Below are 25,409 nucleotides of genomic sequence, written 5' to 3' on the forward strand. Positions count from 1 at the left end.
GCACTTTTACAATGTGTTAAACTCTGGAAACAAAACAGAAGAGGAAGTTGATTTGACCCTGAATCTGGCCACTGTGACACGGGAATGTTAGACTGGTTGTACAGACGTTTTATTGTGAAATTACCATTAGCCACATATTCTGGTGAGTTAAGTGCTCCTCTGTTGCTATGGGTTTTAATTCAAAGTGGTATAATACTGAAAGTAGTTCACAACTGCCGTCAACCAGCTACAGTGGCCAGAGGAGAAACTAAATTATGCTAAAACCTGACTATATGGACAAAGACAGCCAACAAGATCCTAGCTTGGTCCTTCATGTGTCATCTGAAAATACAATAAGGCTTCTAGAGTACAACTATAAAGGTCACTTGGTGGTTAGACTACAACTTGTTTGTGACGTGGCCGGCTAGTCAGGAGTCTGAGAGAGGACCGAGTACAGCAACCGCCTCAATTTCCACCAGTCCACCCTGGAGAGGACAGACAGAGACCATGAGGACACACTCCACTCATAGTGAAAACAGCTGCACACGGATGATGGAAAATACATGGCATGGATGAATGAGCATGTACCTAGCTGGCATGAATCTCTACCACCACTTGTGTATTGATGTACATGTACCACAGGGTACTGCAGTTATATATTGGTGCAAAGGTTTTGTTTGTACTCACTCTGGGGAGAGCAGCGACTTGGTAGGCAGCTCTGGCCGGGAAGTTACTGCTGAAAACTGGAGGACAAACATGTGCATACATATATTATTATTATATCATATTATGACAAAAGCATATTGGAAAACCACCAGGTTTATCTACTGTATGATATCTATAAATGGATTTCTGGGTTACTTACTAAAAAGAGTTTATAAAGTGTAACTAAAGGCTTTATTGGTGTATATCAAATAAGTTATTAATGCCTATAGAAAAGTAATAAGCCATGAAGCACAACTATTTGGTTGCCAGGTTTTAAAAAATCCATTTGGCTGGTGTATGTCTGGTGTATAACATGTTTGTTTTTTCATTTAAAAAAAGGGTCAAATCTGCTGTTGTCTGCCTGATAACTACAGCTCTTTTCCAGGAGTTAAATGTCAGTCCTTGATAAATTAAAGAGTTTGTTAAAAAGAAAATTATGCTGGAGGAGAATATACATAAGTTAAAGAGAGTTTTCACAACCGGCAACTCTAAAATTGTCCGTAATAATGGCTTATTACTCATCTACAAACATTAATAAATAACTGATTTTTTTATGTGTAAAGCATCTGGAGGAACACTAGGAAACCTGGAAACTTTATATTTTACACGAGACATAAAGAGTTTTATAATCGAGACTAATCACCAAAAGCAAATATGAGCAATCTCATTCATCAGACATGGTCAAAACTTTGGCTGCTGGCCTGGGAAGTCTTCACAGCGGACACATGTCCTCTCCTTCCTCTTATCAGGGTCAGGGAAAGTTCCCTGCCTGAGGTTTAGGGTTGAGTAGCGCCAGGAAAGAGGTGGGAGCTCGAGCCTATACCCAAGTCCTGGAGGGTTGGGTTACGTCTGTATGTCTGCACGGCGGTGTCCATTTACAACTCACTGGGCACTGCAGCTTCCATTACATCCGTCTGTTGTGATCCATGGGGAAATGCCCAGACCGAGCAGCCTGTGAGAGGAGGCTGCATTCATACAGCAGAGGACGGGCTGAGTGAACCTGTCTGTCAGGTGACTGCTATACCTGTCAGCTGCCGTTTTCTGAGGGATGCCAGTGAAATACGAGCAGTGGTGGAATGTAACCAAGTACATTTACTTATGTACAAATTTAAGGTACTTGTACTTTACTCGAGTCGTTTCTTTTCATGCTACTTTCTACTTCTATTCCACCACATTTCAGAGGGAAATATTATACTTTTTACTTCACTACAGTTACCTATAGTTACTAGATACTTTACAAATGAAGATTTTTGCACACAAAACATATTAAAATCTTATAAAATATGACGTTTTGTTATAAATTAAACTACCTAAAAGTACACACGAGGCAACTATTTGGATAATCGTTTTATACCTAATCATTTTTCATGCAAAAACATTTCATGGTACCAGCTTCACAAATGTGAGGATTTGCTACTTTTGTTTTTAATAATTTTAATTTATTTCTAATCATGTATTTATTTTGTTATTTCATTTCTAAAATAAAATATGAATTCATTTAAAGGCAGAATAAGGATATCTAATAAATCAAGTTGGCACGCTCCAGCCTCTATATTCAGTATAAGGACATGTAAACACGACCATCAATAAAGACAATATGAGAGTATTAAGATCATATTTATACTAAAAGCCAAGTGTTGCCCTTAAAGAGACATTTGTGTTTTGGCTTTCTCCATCTGCACAGAACACACTGTCAAGGACAGACAGCTGGTAGACAATCAGTGCTTTGCTCAAGGGCACTTCAGCAGACTACATACTTCCTGTATGGCCGTTTACATGACAGCAGCTCTTACAATCTTAAATGCTGCCCCCGAGTGGCTGCTTTTATATATTTAAAAGAATATCAATGTGAGAGAAAAACAGTTTATTCTATCAATTAGAAGACCCGATAAACTGCCCATCTATTATTTTCCATAACAATCCACTTTTTATCATGAAATTTAAGTATTGTCTTACATGTTTTGTAGACCTCGTTGACGCTGTTAAAGTCATTTATGTCAGCAAGCAGCACAGTTGTCTTCACCACTGAAATCAGAGAGATTACGCTGTCAACATTCAAATCATATGAAACATACGAGCAGCAGCTGAGTAACTGATAGTACTGAGATCTCACCATTGGTGTAGTCACAGCCAGCTGCTTTAAGGATTTCCCCCATGTTGACGAGAGCCTGAGGGATGAGAGACATTTTGATACGCAGTCAATCAATTTTTATATCACCTTTCAAATTGTATTTTCCTATATATATATATAATCTCCTGTGCTTATTAATCATCTTAAATGTAAATTACTTATGGAACAAGTGTTGAGGAAAGATGAGGCGAGTGGCTCTCTTCAGTAGAAATAACTGGCAGATGTTACAGTCAGTGTCATCAAACATCATCACCTGTCCCTGTGAGACTCACCTGTTTGGCCTGAGCCTGCACCCCTCCATCTACCAGCTGACCAGAGGCCACGTCCAGCCCCAGCTGACCAGAGATGTACATCGTTCTGTCCACAACCACCGACTGGCTGAGGAAATACATTTAGATACATTTAGACCACTTCACACTGGACATTTAATTTCATGAGAAAAACACTGATAAGATAAGTGGCAAAAACCTGCTAATCTTATTTTAAAAGGAATAATCTATATTAACTAGTGAAATAATTTATCTCTATGAGTGTTGAACATTACTAGCCTTCTGTTTCTGTATCTGCACTTACGTGTTCGTAGTTGATTATCAAGTCAAATGTTATAAGAAATGAAAGATAAGAACATTTTACCACCAGACACCACAATGGCAAAAAAAAGCCAATTCAGAGGCCACACACACACACACACACACACACACACACACACACACACACACACACACACACACACACACACACACACACACACACACACGTCTGATTTAACTCCACCCACTGACAGCCAATTGGCCAGAGCAGGAACACCCCTCTCCTTTCTGCACTGATTGAATTAAACACACCAGACTACTGTGTTTTTAATCAGGTTATTTCATTATTTCGGATCACTTCTGTACATTTGGTGCATTTTTTGTAAATGTCTGAAGGTTTAGGCCCATCTGAAGTCCAGATACAGAACATGAATCCATACCTGTATATTCCCTGTCTGACAGGAGCTTTCGGTGTGTAGGGGATCTGTCGACGAATAGTTGCCATTACAATCCTTCTGTGTGTCTGTTCGACAGTCTGATTTCTACCCTGCAGCTGCTTCCTCCGCTCTGCTAAAAGTCCAACTTTGGCTCTTTTTTTATGGGATCAAGTCAAGCAGGTGAGTTCACTGTCCACTAAGACCCGCCCCTGATCGAACATTGGACTGTCCTTGTGATCCCCATTCATTCATACATTTTATGCACCACGTGTCGCTATAAATAGAAAAAGGTGCACGTTTCTGTTAATAAAGTGTCCTCACCTGTATGGACCGATGGCAGCCGGGGCTGATGTGGTGTTGACGATCCTTCTGTTTATTGCAGACATGTTTTCCTGATTTCTTTCCCCTCCACCCTTCCTACACCGCAGAGTGGCTGTGACTGGAAGGAGTCGTCGTGCAACAAGTTGTGAAAAGAGGAACAGTTGCTGCCGTCAAGTCTACCGTAATATCTGTCAATACGCGCACGCTGCATTCTTGGAAGACTTTTTTAGGGGAATGCCATGCCAACGAAAAATGGTGGCGTCCGAACTTGAAGCATTACGGTACGACAGGTGCCTTGTGGTCCTCCATGATGTTTTCTACTGAGTCCAGTTTAGAGGTTCAAGTCTCCTTTTATCGAGTCACAGATAAGATAAAAGCATTGTAAGCAAGTAATGGTTAACCATAAGTAACTTTTATTATTTCTCGCACCTTTTCAAAACTTTATAAAGTATTACAAACAAAAGATAATAAATTAAGTGGTTCAAACATAAATGCTTACATTCCACTCTACACCCTCAAGTCATTATATAGCGGAAAATAACAGTGAGATAAATGACAACAAAATCATATAGCTATATATCAAAATGTGATTTCCGATAACTGTACATATTATGGCAGATTCTCTTCAAATGGGGCTTCTTTTTTTTTTTTTTTTAATAATTGTACAGAGCAAATTGTTTTTTGTTAAAGCCGACAATCCAGCTTCCATATTAACAGTACTCTGATCTGTGCAGTTAATACAATAGCTAAAGAGCAAACATAATTATAAACATGCATAGTCTAAAACACGCTGAAATCAAGCCACATATATTTGACAAAAGGGCAAAGCAGCCAAATCAGCTTCCATATTTAAACCAGTCACAAAAAGAAAAAAAGGTTTTAAACATGTTTAATAAATAAAAGTGTGAATGCTTGTGTGTAAGTTGCCAATGCACTGCAGACTTAATTTATGAAAACAATTCATGGCAAGAATGTTAATGATTTCTGTGAAAGAACAGGTCCACCTGCATGAAGAAGACAAACAAAAAACCCCACAAACATAGAGACATGATCATTCAAAAGCTGAGATGGTACTGACTGAAATATAGATTCAGGGGTTTAAAATGTCAGCTCATGTTGGGCCACATCAGACGAGACATAAGACAGTGTAACAGGTCTAGTTTTAGATTGCGCTATTATTAAAATGTAGATTAATATGCAGTAAGTATGGGCTGAACCGCACCATTGAGATTGCACATTAACATTCATATGTAACAGCAACCAGCAGATACGATGTACATGTATATAAAGATTCATTCAAAGGGTCATTATTAGCACGTGTGTAAAATCAATGTCCAAACTAAACTATAACCACAACAGAGCAGTTTGTTTCCTTCATGAAGAGACCAAATATCTTGTTCGCTTGTTAGTCAGACTTTTCAATTAAACATTCAAAATTGTGAAATTTTTGAGGCCAATACTGACATCAATATTTGAGAGCTGAGAATCTGTTAACAGCCAATATTTATATATTTAGGATAAATGTGCAACATAAACAACGATTTTTGATATATGACCGATCACTGCACCAAACAGTTTTGTCTTAACACAGTTTTTAGCTGTTAAAACACATTCCTTCATTAATAACATCACACCTACATGTCAGAAAACTGTCAAAAAAACAGCACATTCTCACACATAACTGCTGAAACATAGATATAAGCTGCAGGGAAATTTGCTGAAAAAATCTTAATGCAATTTAAAAAGTTAGTCTGAAATTCAGACATTAGATGTGTGGCTGATGCTGCGGCTCTGTTTTTATTAGTGTACAGTATCAGTCCGTCACTTGAGTCTTTTACCTCAACTACAGCCATAAAACTGTTAACATGACTAGTTGTAGTATTTGGTCTTCTTCACTGCTTTTACATTTAAGATGGCTCCACAACTGGTTTAAATGTTTTAGACATTCATATTTTAATATGAAGTCAATCAATCATAGCGTGGAACTATTACAGAAAACATGATGATTAGAACCTTGAAATAAGTCTACAGGGAGATAAAAATAAAAGTCATGCAGTATCTTGGAATGCTTTTGCTTGTATGGAAATTGTACATTTTTTTCTAACTTAGGAATGAATTTCGGTGCTAACTCTGGTTTTAATTTGAGTGCGGTGGATCACTTTGTCAAGGAAAAGCTCTGATTTTAAATTCATGAAGAGCGTTGGGTGAGTGTGTGCTCAGAGAGCGACGTAGAAGTGGGACAGGTGTGTTATGAGGCACTAAGATGCGCAGTGTCTGTCAATATAGATATGCACTGGATGTTTAAAAAATATCATACTTGAAAACAACAAAATGAAATAAATGATTAAGACTAATGAAATAAGTTTAGAATTTTCTGATCCACCAACAACTGAAAACATGCACGACCCGTTCAACATCCACATGATGTCTGTCATTTCTGTCCATTCTCACAGCTTTCCACAGTCCAACTCATGTCCAGGCGAGGAAATGGATTTAACCATCTGACGACTTGGTTGTTTTAATACATTGCTTACTTTGAAAACCAGGTTTCAAACATTTTAAGGCATTCTCAACTTAAATCAACATAATCTTGATTGTCTTTGGTCATGGACAAGCCTCCACAGCTTTTTGTTGCAGGTATTTCCAAACTAGGATCTATATTATATTTACACTGAAGGTGAAAAGTCTGAGGAAAGAAGACCACTTGTCATTGACCATGGTGATTACACTGCTGCCAGTGCCACAGGAAAGGCTTCCTTATGCGCTGATGGTGATTCCCAGAGGGTTTTCTGTTTGGAAAAGGGGAAATTCACTTTTAAGACATAATCGCCAAACCTTCTCTCTTTGGCCGCAGTCCTGAGCACAGGAAGAGCAACTTAACAGGAATCATAGAAACAAAGATTAGATTTAAAATGGAGGAACAGCATCTAGACATAGTGTAGAAACAAGGCAGACGAGTGTAGATTCCAGGAGCCAAGATGGATGTTACCCAGGAAAAAAAGCATCGAACTTCATTTGAAGGCCAGTTAGCAGTCAGTCGGAACAGCAGTGGGCTTCCAACAAAGACATCTTAGTTCCTCTGAGTCAATGGGACATAAGTTTTGTGGTGATGGTGGCTTTGGGAAACTGAGACCAGAGGGAAAAGGCGACAGGGAGGAGCACTTAGAAGTTCTGTTGTCGTCTCTTCTTGGCATCCATGGCATCCAGGATGGGCTGCCGTTTGGCGGTGTAGCGCTGCCTGAGCTCCTCAATCTCCCGCTCCATCATGGGATCCAAGGCACTCAGCCGCAACTGCAGCTCCTCAAAGTCCAGGTTCTTCAGCTGGGTGGCAGCACACAAGCAGAAACACAGACAAACAACAAAGGGGAAGGGATGAGTCACATTTAGTGTCTTGTTGTGGATAATATTGTAAGAACTGCTTCTGTTTTGCTATTCTTACCGCTGAGGCTCTGGTGTCTATTCCACCATGAATAACCCCATTAATTACAGCAGTACCATCACATGCTCGCGGAAGATGTTACTCACAAAGTCAAAGTCTCCGTCCTGAGGCACCTTCCAGTTGTCTGGGAAGACGTTCTTGGACTGGATGTGGTAGCCGGGCTGCTCCTGTGGCTGGTTATGGTTGTAGTTCTCCTGCTGCTGGGCCGCCTTGTTGGAGTCCTGCTTGTCGAAATAGTCCATGAAGGACGGACGCATCGGCTGCTGGGGGGTGGCGTGCCCTGAGGAGGAGGGAGAGGGTTGTGTTACAAGGAAACGTCTATCACAGTATTTTCATGGCATGCATTTCATAAATATCTAGAGAAGCAAAAAACATTGTGTGTGCTCACTCCTCATGGATCCCTGGTCTTCCTCCTCCTCTTCATCATCGTCACTGTTGATGACCATAGTGCCCAGGTCTGACTCGAGCATGGTGCTGCCGTGTTCAATCATGGTCTGTGCCCCGTCGCTCATGGTGCTGGTGGCCCGCATGGTTCCTGCACCCTCTGACCCTGACTTCACCATAGTGTGAGAGTCCACCTCCGTCTCCTCCTCCTGGAATACACAAGACATTTAGTCATACAGCCTCTCAAGTCAAGTCAAATCTAGTGGCTGACTTTAACGCAGACTTTATTGTTGATGTGTCAGCGTACGTACAGAGTTGTCCTCCTCCTCCTCCAGCTCTCTCTGCTGCTCCTGCTGCCTCTTGGCTTTCATCTCCATGGCCTCAGTTATCAGGTCTCTAAGGATTGTGACCGGCTTGGCCTGGCTGATGAATGGGTGCTGGACATTCACAAGAACAAAAAAAGTGTGTTTTGTCGTAATGTTAAGTGCCTCAATGGCTCTCTGACAACACAGTGACAACACAAATAGAGCATCCATGATATTTTGTTCACCCTTTGCATGTAAAGTAGTTAAACTCAGTGCGTAACGTTCTGCTCTTATAAGTTTATGTCTGTATGTGCGTGTGTGTGTCCTCCCTTCCTCCAACCTGTAGGAGCTGTGTGGCCGTCGCTCTCTGCTCAGGATTCTTGACCAGACACTTCTTGACGAAGTCTGTGAAGTCGTCTGACCACAGCTCCGGCTTCCTGAATGTTGGAGGAGGGTTGGTGGGGATCATGAAGATAGCCTGCATGAACACAGAGAGGTTTCAAAAAGTCAGGAGGGATAAGACATCAGGTCAGCTTTCTACCAACACCCTGCTTCAGAGCCAAGTGGTTGGGTCTGAGTACCAAGGTCTTCCATGAACCATGATTGAACTCACTCTCATGGGATGGATGTCTGCGTAGGGAGGTTTGCCCTCTGCCATCTCTATGGACGTGATGCCCAGGGACCAGATGTCAGCCACACAGTTGTAGCCGATCTCCTGGATCACCTCTGGGGCCATCCAGAACGGAGTGCCGATCACAGTGTTTCTCTTTGCCATGGTGTCCTTCAGAGGAAAAACAATGTTGGTATTGTCGTTATGAACTTGTAGTTTTCAAAATAAGTGAAAGATTTCACATTCCAAGTGGAAGTTTGATGATAACGGTCACTTTGCCGTCACTAGTACAAACCCTCAAACAACTGCTATAATAACAATAATACCGTTAGTTGTCCAGCAACTCCAAAGTCTGCCAGTTTGGCGTGTCCCTCAGTGTTGAGGAGGATGTTTCCTGCCTTGATGTCCCGATGGATCTTCCTCATGAAGTGAAGATATTCAAGACCCTTCAGTGTCGACTTCAGGATAGTGGCAATCTCATCTTCTGTCAACTGATGTGAGAATAAAACACAGGGATGAAGTATGATCCAAGTGTAAATGAAGAAATTTGACAATGTAATGCAGGTATGTAACACAAGTATGACTTATTGTATCTTTTATGTAATCAGTAGTTTTGCTAGTTAAGTCACAGACAGACTAGTTAAGTCACAGACAGACCACCAGTCTGTCATCAGGGCACTGAGGGTATTAAAAATCAATGTCTTGTTAATGTCAATGGTCAAACAGTAACGCTGTATGTTTGGTATGTACATCAGTCTATGATAAACATTATAAACAATCTGCTCTGAGAAAAATATATCACAGAAATATAAACTCTGATCATTTGTGAACCACTTACATTTCAGTCTCACACACACACCGCAACTGAAAATCTGTGTAAGCACCCACCGTCTTGTTACGCAGTCTGATGATGTCAGAGACCGAGCCGGCTCCACAGTACTCCATGACAATCCACAGGTCTGTGTTCTTGAAGTAGCTGCCATAGTACTTCACTACATAAGGGCTAGGAGGAAATGCCAAACAGAGTGGTTATCAAAAGAGAAGGCAGAAGAGTTTCGTTTAGAACAAAAACAGCAGAAGTGAGAAAACTCTTGTAGGTTAAGACGTCAGAGAGCTGTACAGGCTGCGGCAGGCAGCTAATGGCACCATCGCTGTTAAATCAAACAAACCTGTCACACTGCTGCATGATGGAAATCTCCTTGATGATCTCCTGCAGATCAGACTCCACAGGAACCTGTTTGATGGCCACCACCTGTCCTGACTCCTTATGGATGGCTTTGAACACGCTGCCATAGGAGCTAAACACACACACACAGACAAAACTCACAATATGTCCAGAGTGCATTTTATAACAGACAGTATTAAGGCATTTCTCAACAGAAGAGGTGCATCTTATAAAGTACAGACTGCTGTGTCTGATGGGCTTCAAATTTTTTTCCATTAATGGCACACAAGTGGAAATGGAAGTTAGTCATGACAAAAACATCTTACCCTTCACCGAGTTTCTCTAGAACATCAAACACTTCCTCTGGTTGTTTGGTCAAACTGTCTTCACTCAGCTTTTTCAGCTTGCTGTAAAAATGGAACAGTGTAGTGTAACACCAAACTAAAACACAACATTAACACATAAATTAATGGAGCTAACTAACTGAAAAAGTAGGTCTATTAAGGTGTAAAATTAGGAGAAGAACAACTTTTAAGATGTATCATGTTATTGATACCATGTCGCCCAGCTCTTTCTCACACTTCTCAGGCTAATGATGCTCCTCACAGAAATAAGCTCCTGTGGTGTTTAGTTGGCAAGACAACCAGTGTACACCTGAATCACCATGGCACCAATTAATTCAATGGTTGCCAAGGATACTCATTCGATTTACAAGGAGGTGTGAGATTGTTACAATTTATTAATTTGTATTTTGTATTTCATGTCCTAATAATAGTAATTACGTAATGCTAGATCAAAATGCTTCCCAAAAGGCACCAACGTTACCGAAGTTAACATTAACAATTACCCAACAAAACAGGATAGAAAGCCATTACAGGCTCTAACACAGGGCTTGTGATGTTGGTAAAGAGTGACCTCTAACACCATTAATTCATCTTAACTAAATGTAAAGTTTGACAGAAAACCGGTAAAGCTAACATAGCATCAGCTAGCTGAAGACAGCTACCGCCTACGTTAGCCTTTTAGCTAGCTAGTTAATAGCTTTCAAGCACGTTTTAAACCACTCGGATGTACACAAACCTTTTGGGGGCAGTCGGCTCCATGATGAATAACTTCAAAAAATAAAAAGGCGACGGACTAATAGTAAGTTATGGCAGTTTTGGGGCCAATAGTCAAGATGTGAACATTATCGATAGAGTCGTTGTTGTCAAAAACTAGTGGAGGGCCAGCTGAGTGTTCGTCAGATGATGGACGGTTTGGGGATACATTTTCCCCACACTGCCCCCTGTTGGGCCGGAGTGCAAAACAAAACATAGCAACTTCTGTCTTTAGAAACTACGAACAACCTGCAACAACAAAAATCACAAACACTACTGCATGCATACAACGGAATCTGTCATATATTCACATTTATTAGCATTGTCTGGCTAAATTGAAAAATGTGCCAAATGTGACTGAGTATCTTTTGGCCAATCACAAACCACTTTGCTGTGAGGTGGAAGACAGTTGTACGCATGTGCGCAGGCGGCTGTGCGTAATGAGAAAAGAGAGGTAAACAGCTAACAATTAGCATGTTAAAACTGTGAAATGTCTTATTTTTATCTTTCCTTTTTGTGTATTTCATATTCACTATATTTATACTGAATTTTGAGATTTCTTAAAGACCTTTGTCGTTTGGTACGTTACCGATTGTGACGGTTCAGGCTAATTCTGTCGGTACCACACCATGCTCTTACTGTGTTAGCATGATTTAACGTTACAGATGTGATTGTGTCAACATTGCGTCTCCTGTCTTCGATAGAAACAAAAATGGATCCACAGAAAGAAATGCAACCGCCCAAACAGCAGCCTATGATCTACATATGTGGAGGTACATGGTATTTATAGTTCAGTCAGCTATTGTAGCCGTTACTACTGCTAACGATGCTAACCTAACGTTACTTTATGCTTTAATGTAACTGCTGCTTTAACACCCCGTATTACTGCTTGTACTACCATAACTACTTATGTTTTAGGTGTGTAGTACTACCACAACTACTTCTGTTTTGTGTCTTTCTGTTACCTTTTATTACAATATAATAAGGCTACACTCAATAGTACTCTTAGTATTTTACTGATTGCCAAAATGCTACTGCTTCATGAAAGCATTATTATATATTCTTAAGTACATGCATACAAATTAATGAATACATTTAGGTCCAAATAGCGTGTTTTTATACAATGAATGAATTAAGGTTTTTTTATTGTGTCAAAAATGTAAAAAACATATGCAAATGAGTGCAGTGCAAACATTTCTAGATGATACTACAGAGTCGAAAGACAGAAAAAAATCACATATATTTCACAATCAAATTTTCAAACCTTCAGTTCAAAAGAAATAAATCACTGAAATGACAGATACTGTATAAATATACCCTAAACATTAAAATAGAGATTAATTAACTAGACCTACTTGCCTTCTTTTTCACACTTTTGAGACAAAGTTTCTAAATAAGTTACTCTTCTCTTTTTAAATATGTATTTTATTTTGTATCTATTGTGCATATGAACTAACCTCCATTAACCAAGCAATACAAACAAAGCCTCAGCATAAATTTGAAAATGACATAACCGTGTTGTAAACTGTGTATCAGTCTTAATTTAAGGGTATTTGTTTTGTAATATTCTTTCCGTCTTTACTTACAGAATGTCACACTGAGAATGAAATTAAGGCTCGTGATCCAATCCGATGCAGAGAGTGTGGTTACAGGATCATGTACAAGAAGAGAACAAAGAGATGTATCCTTTAATATGTATGTGAATGTTTTAATATTTGAGATATAATAATTATAATAATTGGTGAATTTTGGTTGTGTGGAAAGGAAGCATGAAGGTTATTCCTCGGATTATTATGTCTGTTTTACTCCAACGTTTACAAACATTACAAATGTAAACAAAGCTTCTGAAAACATGAATAACTGACGACTACTAGTTGATATTAAATATTAGTCCTCATATTGATAAATGGTCAAATATTATGTGATGGCTAAAGGCTTTTTATTATATATCATATGTATGAATTGAGCACTATGATACCTGTACGTTTCCTTGACTCTTTGATTTCAGTGGTTGTTTTTGATGCCCGATGAAGAAGAGGAGAGCAGCAGTTTCGATTATTCTTGTTTTGTACTATTTTTGTAGTGTATGACCATGTAAATAAATAGACCTCCAGGCCTGGCTTCAGAGTTCTGACTTCTACTTAAAACTCACCATTTTCACGTCGACACAAACAGTGCTGTTCTTTTTGAGTGATGGATAAAAGATTGGTTTATTAAAAGCATGATTTTCACTGACCTTGCCTGTTTTCACAGTTTTTTGTTATCTATTATCATCTTTGAATGGTAAAGGCTAGGTGAATACAGTAACATGAATTGTGACATTTTGTTTTTTTAAAGCTAATTTTTAAATTCTTGTACAAAATTAACCACTATTTATCTTTCAGTTCAAACTAACCAGTGTCTTTTTTTCTTTGTTTGAATAATAATAAAAAGCCGGATATGCCTTGAATTATCCGGGAAAAAGACAAAGATGAGAGGAAAATGAAAAAAATAGGTTACAAAATGTTTTTTTCTGCTATCCTTTTAATAATCTCACAGCCCCTCAGATTTAGTTTGTGACCCCTTGTAGAAGTTTTAATCCCCAGGTTGGGAATCAGTAATCATAATCTCAATAATAATAAAGTTTAGTAAAATCTCTATATAACTGCTCAAGTTAACAAATGAAACAAAGTATATAAGTATAAGTATATAATTGCTTTACATCCTTATAGTGGCAATGTGAAGGGGTACAGCTGTAAAGGAATAGTTTGACATTTTGGGAAATTTGCTAGTTTGCTTTTCTGTCAAAATTAAGATGAGAAGATTGATACAGCTCTTATGTTTGTGTGGTAAATATAAGGCTTCAGCCAGCAGCCAGTTAGCTCAGCTTAGCTTAGCATAAAGGCTTGAAACAGAGGGAAACAGCTAGCCTGGCTCTGTCCAAAGGTGTCAAAGTCCTACCAGCACCTGCGAATCAATCAATGATTTACACTTAATATTTCATTCATTTCATTCGTACTAATGGCAATTCACGTTTTTTGTTGGCTGGGGGCAGTTAAATTATTGGGTAATTATTTTTTGCCTAATCCAAAAAGTATTAAAAACTAAAGACAAATGTTCATCACAAGAACAAAACCAAATTAATTTCTTCACACTGCTTACTGATTCTGTGTGAAATGTCTTCAGTGGAAAAAACCCCAAAGAATTCAGTTTATAATGACATTAGAAATATCTTTATATGTTTATGAGGGTGTAAAGAGCAAACATTTGGTAATTTCTCCTGATAAATAAAAAAGCATAAAACAATATAATCAAAATTGTAATCGGTTGTTTTCCTGTTATATGACTAATTCAAAAACTGCTGTTTCTTCTAGTCTGCGTTAAAGTGCCTTGTCTCTGGCCATTTGTCCTCAGTCCAGCCACTAGAGCCCTTTTGCTCTGAAGTCTAATCTGAGGTTCTCCCATCAGAGCTGTCCTACTGCAGCACTGCATCGCTGTTGCACTTCCCCCCTCAGTGACGTCTCATGCAGGGGGCGTGTCCAACAGAAATCCCCAGCCAGGCTCAGATGTAGCTGCGGCTCTGCGAGAGGGAGAGGCAGGGAGGGAGGAAGAGCTTGAACACACTGCAGAGGGAGTGCAGCTATGGGGAACGCACAGGAGAAACCCCCGAGCAGCGGAGGAGGGGGAGGCAGATCGGATCAGGCCACAGCAGGGAGTGGGACGAAGAGACGGGGTGGAGGCAGCGTGGAAAAGCCCCAGACTAACAGAGCTCCAGAGAAGGGGGTGGCCAATGGCACTCAGAGAGAAAACAACACTGGTGGACAAGAAGAGCGGGGCAGCCCTGCAGTGGACACAAGTTACCTGGACGCCCCTGCTGGGGCCCTTCCTCCTCACCTGGCCCGGCTCAAGAATGAAGGGAACCACCTCTTCAAACATGGCCAGTTTGGGGACGCCGTGGAGAAGTACACACAAGCCATTGATGGATGTGCTGAAGCAGGTGGGGAAGATATGAACAGTTTGTGTATTTTCACCTCACAATCAGTATTTCATCAGAGGAGAAACACCTCGGTAGATATTCATATTTCATAAACATATTTCACTCTCAGATGTCTCTTGGGTTTGTAGAAGCAATTCTGGGTTGTTAAACTTGACACACAATTTACAGCTGCATTCCACATGAGAGCTTATGTCAAATTAAATTACAGTAAGGAGTAGGGCTTCTTTTCTCGATTCATCTATTTATTGTTTGGTCTTCAAAGTCAGAAAATAGTGGAAATGCTGCTTACAATTTCCTAAAACACAAGTTGACATATCCAAATAGCTTCTTTTGTCTGACCAACAACCCACCATCCAAAGATATTCAGTTTATAATTGTAGAAATTGCAAAAAATTGAGATTTGAGAAGATGGAATCTGGGAATATTTGACTAAGACTAATCATTTTAACCCTAATAAGGAGGTCTTTACCTTATGCTTTATTTATACCTGTTTTGAAAGCACCTTTACAGTATAAATACTTCACTCTGCTGTGCTTTTTGATGAAGCCAAGTCTTCAAAAGCAACTTCTTGTGGCCAACAAGTCACTAATGTAGAAACAACAGATTGGTGGTAAAGAGACAGGCAGAAAGCCTCTTCTAATATCAGTGTAAAGGTATCAGATACAAGTTGACTCAGAGTGTCACAGTATCCCATGTCAATTATGAATGTATTATTCTCATGCCTACATTATAATTCTAGTCCAGGATGAGCACAGGTAACTTTCCAGATCTGTCACCTGCGTGGATCAATGAACTGGTAATCACAAGTTTTTAGTGTAACATCCAAGAACTGCAGCTGAGACATGAGGCGTCACTGGTGATTTGTGAATGCAGTGCAGTGTTGGCACAAGACAACGCCACTGACCGTAGAAAGGAGTCATGTGCTAGTGCACAGGGCTTTTAGGTGAGATTGAATGTCAGGCTGCATCTTTAAGAGCACTCAGCCAACTTTTACTCTCGTAGCGGGCAAGAGGGATCACTTTTTCTGCAGCACTGGAGGCAGGCTTAAAAAGATTAGACTAAACTTAATATCATAGCAGACAGACTCTCAAAGGAAAGCACTGAAAACTGTGTGTTATGATGTTTTTTTTTTTTTGATATTGTAAATCTCAAGGTTAAAGGAGTATCAGCACTGTTGACATCAGTTTTTGGGCACTGAAGCAGCATATAATGACTGATGCTCTGCTGGCGGTTGTGAAACTGCAGTGGAGGCTCAGAGGAGAAAGGACAGAGTAGAAAATGACTCTACCAGAGGGACTGATGGCAACCATTTATCTGTCTACCCATCACCACCCTTCAGCACCTCTGGACAGTCTGCACTTTAAATTGAGCTCTTTCTGTCGTCCTATTTTCTCTTTGGCCTGGACCTCTCCAGACTAAGGCCACGAAGTACAGCAAAAGTTAATAAGAGCAGTTCTTGATATGAGGCACAAGCCTGTCCTTACACCCGTGTGTTATACTGAGATCAAAGATGATTTGAGTGTTCTTCCAGCGTCTGGTCTTTCAGATACGTGCGTTGTGGTTGGTCTTCTGCAGGCATTGATGCTCCAGAAGACCTGTGTATCCTCTACTCCAACAGAGCAGCCTGTTACCTGAAGGATGGAAACAGCACAGACTGCATACAGGACTGCACCAAGTACGTGACAAGTGTCAGCTCTGTGCATGTGTGTTTCTGGCTGTGTTTGTAGACGTTCTTTGTGCTTATTTATGTGTTTATTTCAATGTAGTTTCTGTTTCTAGCATTGCACTCCTATAACATTGTCAGGTGACGATGGACATTTAAAAAAAGACAGAACCAGATATATTGCCCTTTTTATTCCACAAATTCTTCTTCCTTGTCAAAACCTGGCCGCCTACATTACCCACAATGCAAATTAAACACAGACAGCTGGGTTGTTAGCCTTAAGCAGAGATGAGGAGCAGGCTACGTAGGTCTACTAAGCTTTCTTCTTTCTCCACACCCCAGATTATTTCTATAATTTTCTAACTTGTTGTCAGACCCAACCGAGGCTGACTCAAGTGACATCACTTGAGGCAATTTATCGGATTTCATGCAGCTCCCTCCGCAGCCACTTAAGTATTTATATGCAGTAGTACTTCAATCGGTGGAATTGCCCTTCAAAATGGTGTAGCATAATCCAGATCAGTATATTGGTAGTTTATCTCGATTCATTACTGCATGACTTTCCTCACATGCCTATTGAAATAATCTTAAGACTTATTTGAAAATCATCTTTAAAAAGTTCAGTCTGTGTCTTGTTTTGCTGCATTTGGTGGCTTTATAATTTCGTGTCAGCTTCTCTGTAAAGCTTGTAGTTTTTTCATATAATCTCTTCATGATTTTTTATTCAGCTTTAGTTTTACTTTTAGTACTTTTAATAAGTAGACTGTTTAGGAGGCTGCAGGAATCTCTCTGTCTGAATGTTTATGAATGGAGAGCTACAGATCAGCCCAGTTAAACCTGTGACACTGTGTGCAGGTGTAGACAGTTTGATCCTCTGTCTCTTGCGTCTCTCTGATCCTCTTAGGGCTTTGGAGCTGCAGCCCTACTCCTTGAAGCCCCTGTTGCGCAGAGCTATGGCCTATGAGTCACTGGAGCGCTACCGGAAAGCCTACGTGGATTATAAGACCGTCCTGCAGATAGACACCGGGGTGCAGGCAGCTCACGACAGCGTCCACAGGTCAGCAGAGAACAGCCAAACACAAGGAACTGTAGTTACTTGATGTGGCTTCTGTGTGTTTCTAGAAGAAATCAAGAGAAATCTGCTGCTGAAGTCTTTGGTTGGGATGGTGGGTCATGTTAGAGAACCACTGGTCCATACGACAGACTGAAAGCTGACAGGTCTGAAGGCCAGCAGGTGTAACTGATCCACTGTAGGTTAAGGCGGCACATTCAGCACCACAGAGAGTTCCCATTCCCTCAGGGTTGAATAGAGAGTATCCCTATTCCTTACTACAGACAGTATGTAATCTTTATAGCAGACTGTTTTTCCAGTTAGTATACAAGAAATTAACATACTCATTTTATTCTAATTCTTGGGATGTTGGACGTCAATCAAACTGCAACTTTAGAATGCCACAACTAACCAAAACTTCACAAAGAGACAGCAAAATGCTTTCCCATAATGTATTTATTTATTTTTCTGTGGTGTCACTGGAGCTGTTTCACCACCATCCAGTCTGAATACACTACAGACTCAAATCATGCTAAGAATCAGTGTGTGGTGTGGATTTCAGATGCAGCTATATTCATTTTTTAAAGGGCCTACTCACCCATGGTCCACCCACATAGGTGTTTTCACGTACCTTTCTCATTTTGACATGTCACAGGTATAATAATTCAGTTTCAGGGTCCTGGTATTGTGCTCGCTGTCACGCTGTCACGCTGTCATGGGACTCTTGAACAGAGCAGAGCCATCGTTAATGTCATTAGTAACACCTGAGCTTCTCTTATTATGACAATTCAAAATGTCTGCTGTGAAAAAAAGCGTATTGATGTCTCATTGAATCTTATGTAGACTTTGGTGTCCTCTGCAAACTCTCAACAAAGCTTTTTAACGTGTGCAGAGGTCTAATCATGCTGAAAACACCTGTCACAACAAGAACAAAACATTGAATTATTTAAAACTGAAGGAGTTGACAGGATATCCAGACTGCAAAAATGTTATCAGCTTACAGGTCGTAGAGTAAACTTGTCCTATATGTATGTGAAAGGCAAGTTATTATTATTGTCATTACTTTTCACTTGAGCATTCCACACTGCCATTAAACGGTCCAATTATTAGTTCCTGTAAGGTTTTGTCTCCTCTTAGCATCACTGAGGAGCCCATTAGTCCTGTAGTGGCGACAGCATCAATCTAACACTTTTCGTGCTGATACCGTACGTCGCACTCTCTGTGACTTCTGCCAGGATCACCAAGATGCTCATTGAGCAGGACGGGCCTGGGTGGAGGGAGAACCTCCCAGAGATCCCCGTCGTCCCTCTGTCGGTCCAGCAGCAACACAGAGACAAACCGATCAGCGTCGAAGTGGCTCAAGCACGAGCCGCCAGGGCTGCACAGGAGGAAGGTCAGTGAGGGTGTTACATTTTAATATACAAACGTGCTAAGGGTATATAACCTCCTGTTTTCCTGCTTTGACAAAATATTTTATTGTCTTTTCAAATATTGACTTGTGGGAGGAGATAAAGTTTGAAATGAAACCCTTGAATTATGGAAGCATAAGGCAGCAGCAGAAGTCAGTCAGTGAGAATCACTCTGTAGATGCTGAGCAGTGGTGAAGACACTCCCACTGAGAGATAGTGTGTATCTGTATGTGTGTGTGTGTGTGTGTGTGTGTGTGTCTGGGTGGATCATCAATAATGCAAAGATGAAGGCGATCCACACAGACTGTAGTGCTGCTGTAATGGAACAATCCAGGTCAGGTTTCCTGTAGGCTGCTCCTGCTCACACAGACCAGAAGGCTCCACATGTATCATATACTCAAATATATTTAAGTACCTGTAGTGTAGTAAATACGCTATAAAAACACACATCCACCAGAAAATAAATTGCTTTATTTGTGCACACTACATAACATTTCCATACACAAGATTTAAATCTTACACAGATAAAGCATCTGACCTGTACAGACACACACATGCACACATGCACACATGCACACATACATAAACTCTTAATGACTCTAGCACAAAGACAGAACGGAGCTAATCTCAGAATAGCACACTGCTGTTGCTGGGGAAACAGATGGGAAGTTAGATCTTGTAGTCAGTGTTTAGCGCCTCACGTTTATTAGTAAAATCCTGTTTTGTCACAGTGAAAGAAGGAACCAACAACTCGTGTTGTATGTTGTAACTAAGACACACATTGCATTTCCTCAGCTGGAGACTCTTACAGTTATATTCAGTATCATTTTCGCCATCACTCTCTCCGCCTGTACAGACAACCATTCTGTTGGAACAACCAAAAATGTATATTCATCCCTTAATGAGCCAATTTCTGTAGAACAGCATTTCTACTCATCTCACTTTAAATCTGCTTCTGTTCAGAAGATAATAACTTTTTTTCCTATTTCGGTGGTTTGAAATTTGCAATTGAAATAGATGAAAATCCACTTGCTGAACTGACTCACTGATGTGTGCATTTACCACAACATTCAAGCTTGAAATTACAAACTTGAGCTCTTTTTCTGTGATTCCCTCTGAATAATACAAAAATAAGACCAATCTGATCCCATTCAGATGCTTCTTGATTGGCTGTTTATAAAGTGACACCACGTTTGTTTGCTGTATCCCTCTCTCCTGTGCAAAGCTATGCAATGTGTTTTAAATAGCCTCAGGATAAGTTAATTAAGTACTGCACTGTGGTTGAGCTGTTGCTGGTGTTGATATTAAAAATCTTCTTACTCTCCTGACGCTTGCAACTAATCTTCTCCCATCGCCAAAAAAGAGCTTAGTCTGCCTGCACATGTTTGACATCATACTGCTGTGTGGTTATATTGTCCATGAACAGACAAATTATCACAGACAATTACACATATTACCACCATTTCTGATTTGATTATAGTATTTTATCTATTTCTTCCAGGTTTCTCTGTAAATATTCTGATTCTGAAGTATTCTTCATGCTTTACATATTAAATCTTCTTGTTTTCAGTGTTAGATTAAACAATCTTCAGAGGGGATTGGTCTAGAATACTGGTGCTTTGCTTATCAATTTATTTTCTCAGCTACAGAGCAGCTTTTGGAGTAAAAAGTCTGAGTGAAGACAGGTGTTGTACTGTAGCAGAGAGTACAGTAGAGTACATTCACGTGGCAAGTGTGAATGTCAAGCCTCACTGAGTCTGTTTTCTGGTCTCACTAGATAAATGATATAGAATTGGGTTTGATAAAGGTCAGGATTATCTGTGTGTGTATCCATGAGTCTGTGAATATGTTTAAGTGCCTGTGTGTTTCCCCAAGTCATTAGATATAGTGGCTTTCTCAGCACAGCAGAGAGCTCAGTAAGCAGGAGTTGACTCATCCCCTCTGGTCCATTCAGACTGCTGCTGACAAGCAGATGGATTTATTGAGCCCTCTTGAAAGAGTTTGTGCGCTGAACTGATGGGGAAAGCTTCTTTACAGACAAACAATATTCAGTACGGTCTGCCGTGACATGTGTAAAATAACCTCCATTAACACTGAAGTCAGCGTTGTTGTTTTTTTGGCAACAGTTACATTTTACATACTGTTTCTTCTTTCACCTGTTTCAGTATTGAATGTTTGCTAACTTGCATATTTCTGTCAACAGTCAGAAGAAAAGAGGCCCGCTTTACTTTACTGAAACGGGAAGGCAACGATCTAGTCAAGAAAGGCCTCTTCCAGGAGGCTCTGGAGAAGTACAGTGAATGTCTCACCCTAAAACCTGACGAATGTGCTCTCTACACCAACAGGTACGCAGGAAACATCCCCAGCGTGCAACTTGGAGCCTTGCTTCAACACACATCGAAGCCTTGTTTGATCTTTGCAACAGTGAGAATTTCCACATGTTGAATCATCCTTGAATTAAACTCTGAACGAAACACTGTCTCCACACTGTGCTGTAGGTACAACGCAGGCTACAATATCTGCTGTGGACATCTTGAGTTCCAGATTCAATACTTTAGTGACATTATATGTTTAGATCTTACTTATCTGGTTATAAAAACATCTTATTTGATGTAACAGACACATGGAGACTCCCAGAGTTTAGGATGTAACATAATGCTGATGATAAAATTGGCTGATGATCTCCTTTAAGGACAGTATAATAGGAAAAACAGTAGAGGGCACCACATAATCATTGTGTGCCAACTCCAGTCTATTAGATGTGTTATCATTGTCAGGGTACATGTACATTATTAAACACAAACGTTACTGTTTGATGTACTGTATCAAAGTTACCTTGATGCTAATTTCTCCCGCAGTCCCTGGCCATGGACATGCTGCTTTCTCTGACTCCTGTCCTCTCTTCTTCTCTTCTTCAGAGCCATTTGCCTCCTGAAACTGAATCGCTTTGAAGAGGCCAAACAGGACTGTGACTCTGCACTGCAGCTGGAGCCGGGCAACAAGAAAGCCTTCTACAGACGAGCCCTGGCTTATAAGGGTTTACAGGTGCCATAAACACACACACTTATTCCATCGAAGCAGTTGGATTAGGAGTGTTTGTGCACCTATTTATTGATAATATCTTTCTCTTCGTCTTTTTCTATGTGTGTGTGTGTGTGTGTGTGTGTGTGTGTGTGTATCATAGGACTACCTGTCGGCCAGCACTGATCTCCAGGAAGTCCTCCAGCTGGACCCGAACGTGCGGGAGGCCGAGCAGGAGCTTGAGGTGGTGACGGGCTTGCTGAGACAGAGCCTGATGGACAGTACTGCACACACACCACGGGTAAAAGATGGTTTATATATGTACATACACAAACCTCTTCAAGACGTAACTCAGTGATTCTTGAGAACAGACAAAACCAGTTTTACATATTACATTACAAAAAATAAACAAATATAATGTGTATAATATCAATTACAAAACAATTATTTTTTATTATTTTTATTCAATTTTGAAGGGCTTCCTTTCAGATTTTTATAGATAATCCTCAGTTAATATGCAAAGAGATAAGATATTACTAGTTTAAATAATTGAATTTAAGTAAATATCAACATCTGTTAAAGAACCAGCGTCGATTGTAACGAAAAATTACAATTCTAGTTATTTAAAATGATCATTGAACATGTCCAGTTTTTAAAACCATAAGTTACAAGAAACATATATTAAGGATTTAACATATAAGTGAATTGCTAAATCGCTGAAAGCACAAACTTACTTATTTATGTGTTGGAAAATCAAAGAAACAATAAGAAAACACTGATATTGTAAAAGAGAAAAAAGATATATCGTGCCTTTAAGAGTTGCACTTACACAAAAACAAAACCACCTAGAGGCTGACTTCTGCTTATTTCCTCCAGGTTTGATGTCTTTATAACGTAACATGGAGGCTGAGGAGTGAAACAGGTGTGGACACGTACTGTACTGTAGCAGTTGTGGAGGAAAAGGACTTTTTAAAGCCATCAACTGTTGTAAAAATGTACCTGTGAAAATAGAAATGACTGGCGTTGACTCCTGGGATGGGCTCCTTGGACGACCAGCTCTCTTTCAGCTCTGCACCATCCGCAACGTGAGCAAACCACACCATAACTGAGTACACAACCTTACATAATGGGAAGCTTTATTTTAAAAAAGGCTAATGTCGAGGTACTCATGACCTGCTTGCACTATAAATCATTCACATTATGATGTAATGTACTGTACATACAGATTGGAATAACAGGCTGCAGAGTGCAGAGTAACACGGGGGAAAGTAAGAGTGTATTAATGTGTGCCTTATAGAGATTTCTACCACAGTTAGGATGAAATACGCCAAGATTAAAAGCTTTATTTTGATTCGTTTTAAAGAGGTTATGTTTCCAAGCTGAGCTCATGACAAAAGCACTGACAGAAACAGATTCAACTCGACTGTATTGTGTGTAGAGATAAGGTCCAAAGGTAAAATTGATCTGGTACAATCTTTATGTATTCAGGGTTTCAGCTATTTCAAGACTCATTGTTTACATATCTTATCATTACAGCTGCAACTAAAAAAAAACAAGCCAACAACTTAATATAAAACATGTCTGTAGTAAAATGAGGTGTTATGACTATAAACTATAATTTAAGAAAATAAAATAATGATTTAAAATATCCCAAAAACTCCTGAGCTCAGTGTTTAAGTCTTTGTTAATTATGAATGGTCAGTTCATTGGTTAATATCCAGCTACTGAAGTTAGTGTTACAGGTCACTTAATCATGTACTGTAAGACTTACTGTAGGTCTCAGGTTCAATCTTGAATGTAACCAAGATGACTGTGTGTGTGTGTGTGTGTGTCTTTGTGTGTGAATAGGTGTACAGTATTTACTTTTGGAAAGTCTCTTATCAAAACACTAAACACTTGTTCCATAACTGGGAACCCTTTCATTTGCTCTGTTCATAGAAACCTCTCACAGCCTCCATTCAATAAAAAAACAAGTATACTTAGTATTGATCAAACAGTCAGAGCACAAGAAAAGTGATCTGCAGGGTGTCAGTTGATATGAACTCCAACAACTGGTTAAAGCCTCTTGACAAAACAATATTTTGGATGCTGCAGGTCAGGAACCTTCACCTTAAGAAAACACCCACAAACATTAAGTATCTCCGAATTCAGTCTGAATAAACTTTATAAACTTTTACCCACTTGTTGTCACAGTCAAACATGAAAGGTTGAACAAACTCCTCTCATTATTTGGCAGAATGTTAGCAGTTAAGATGAATATTGTCAACTTAGGTCTATTAAGGTTAACTAGTTTTTTTTCTGTCAGTCTACCCGCCCTCAGACTGGTTTAACTTCTTGGTATCCAGTCCGTTGGCCCACCTTTTTAAAGCCCTACAGCTTTGGACCACAGTCATGTTCACTTCATTAGAGCTCCAGTGCTTGATTGACAGTTACCCGACTGGGAGGGACAAATTAGACTTTTGTCACTCTTAGTAGTAGACTGGGGCTGCGGTCAAATAGTCTTTTTTTGCTTAGGAAGGTCCCTAACTGAAGTATCTAAGTGGCCGTCATGATAAGAGCCAGTCAAATTCTCTGAATGCATCCTGTGTGTGCTTCCTTTCTTATCTCCTTTAGCATAGGGTACACTGCGCCATCATTTATGAAAGGAAAAGAGATAATGCTGTCCCACAATTCCTTGCGACAGCATTGCAGAGAAGGATTGCAGAGGGATTCTCTCAACACCACGGTTGTCTTTTCCTGTCCTTTATGAATTCTCCGTCACATCTTTCTTTGACCTCATGACGTTTTCCATTGAGGTCAAGAAAAGGTGTTTAGGAAAAGACCTGGGACTTCATTTTTTGGACTATTCGACCGCAGCCTGAGTTTGGTGACCTCACTTACCTTCAGTAGGAGCAGAGGTCTAATTGATCAAAATAACTGAAAACATCTGTGTGGGTGTGCAGGGCCTTTAAATATCTCTCTTTTGAATCTCTTACACCTTTGCTTTTTAAATATCCCATGTCAACCCTATAACACACAAAATGTAAATCTTTGTATAGCACAATGTGCCACAACTTTTATTTCTTTCATACTTTGAGGTATTAATGTATTAATACACTTTGTCCAATCTTATTTAACCTATCACTCACTTCTTTCCCCTTTGTATTGTCTAAATAAAAGCATAAAAATCTAAAATGAAAACACTTG

The 25,409-nt window shown here is 39.9% G+C and overlaps 4 protein-coding genes across 6 annotated transcripts; 2 read left to right on the plus strand and 2 right to left on the minus strand.

Annotated features, from left to right (window-relative positions):
• On the minus strand, positions 1-4,231 carry rida (reactive intermediate imine deaminase A homolog). 2 transcript variants are annotated; one of them, XM_070921730.1, is made up of 6 exons: positions 4,104-4,231; positions 3,088-3,193; positions 2,798-2,852; positions 2,641-2,709; positions 667-722; positions 1-464 (listed from the first exon to the last, which is right to left on the minus strand). In XM_070921730.1, exons 1-6 carry the CDS (start codon positions 4,166-4,168, stop codon positions 408-410), a joined length of 408 nt encoding a protein of 135 aa, XP_070777831.1. In that variant the 5' UTR covers positions 4,169-4,231; the 3' UTR covers positions 1-407. The 2 variants fall into 2 exon arrangements, with proteins under 2 accessions (XP_070777831.1, XP_070777832.1); XM_070921731.1 differs by lacking the exon at positions 4,104-4,231 and adding an exon at positions 3,786-3,850.
• A 2,795-nt stretch (positions 4,232-7,026) lies between these two features.
• On the minus strand, positions 7,027-11,224 carry stk3 (serine/threonine kinase 3 (STE20 homolog, yeast)). 2 transcript variants are annotated; one of them, XM_070921239.1, is made up of 11 exons: positions 11,087-11,224; positions 10,333-10,413; positions 10,011-10,139; positions 9,730-9,844; positions 9,168-9,332; positions 8,845-9,012; positions 8,572-8,709; positions 8,238-8,363; positions 7,931-8,132; positions 7,629-7,822; positions 7,027-7,424 (listed from the first exon to the last, which is right to left on the minus strand). In XM_070921239.1, exons 1-11 carry the CDS (start codon positions 11,107-11,109, stop codon positions 7,266-7,268), a joined length of 1,500 nt encoding a protein of 499 aa, XP_070777340.1. In that variant the 5' UTR covers positions 11,110-11,224; the 3' UTR covers positions 7,027-7,265. The 2 variants fall into 2 exon arrangements, with proteins under 2 accessions (XP_070777340.1, XP_070777339.1); XM_070921238.1 differs by having other exon boundaries at positions 7,931-8,135.
• A 281-nt stretch (positions 11,225-11,505) lies between these two features.
• polr2k (RNA polymerase II, I and III subunit K) lies at positions 11,506-13,338 on the plus strand. The gene is made up of 4 exons (XM_070921241.1): positions 11,506-11,557; positions 11,808-11,876; positions 12,692-12,784; positions 13,112-13,338. Exons 2-4 carry the CDS (start codon positions 11,816-11,818, stop codon positions 13,132-13,134), a joined length of 177 nt encoding a protein of 58 aa, XP_070777342.1. The 5' UTR covers positions 11,506-11,557; positions 11,808-11,815; the 3' UTR covers positions 13,135-13,338.
• Positions 13,339-14,724: 1,386 nt separating this feature from the next.
• On the plus strand, positions 14,725-24,434 carry spag1a (sperm associated antigen 1a). Its single transcript, XM_070922149.1, has 8 exons — positions 14,725-15,079; positions 16,655-16,754; positions 17,647-17,799; positions 19,029-19,186; positions 21,406-21,547; positions 22,121-22,247; positions 22,387-22,524; positions 24,417-24,434. The coding sequence occupies exons 1-8, from the start codon at positions 14,725-14,727 to the stop codon at positions 24,432-24,434; spliced, it is 1,191 nt and encodes a 396-aa protein (XP_070778250.1).
• Positions 24,435-25,409: the final 975 nt, after the last annotated feature.

This window comes from Enoplosus armatus, chromosome 16, assembly GCF_043641665.1.
Source record: "Enoplosus armatus isolate fEnoArm2 chromosome 16, fEnoArm2.hap1, whole genome shotgun sequence".
NCBI lineage: Eukaryota > Metazoa > Chordata > Actinopteri > Centrarchiformes > Enoplosidae > Enoplosus > Enoplosus armatus.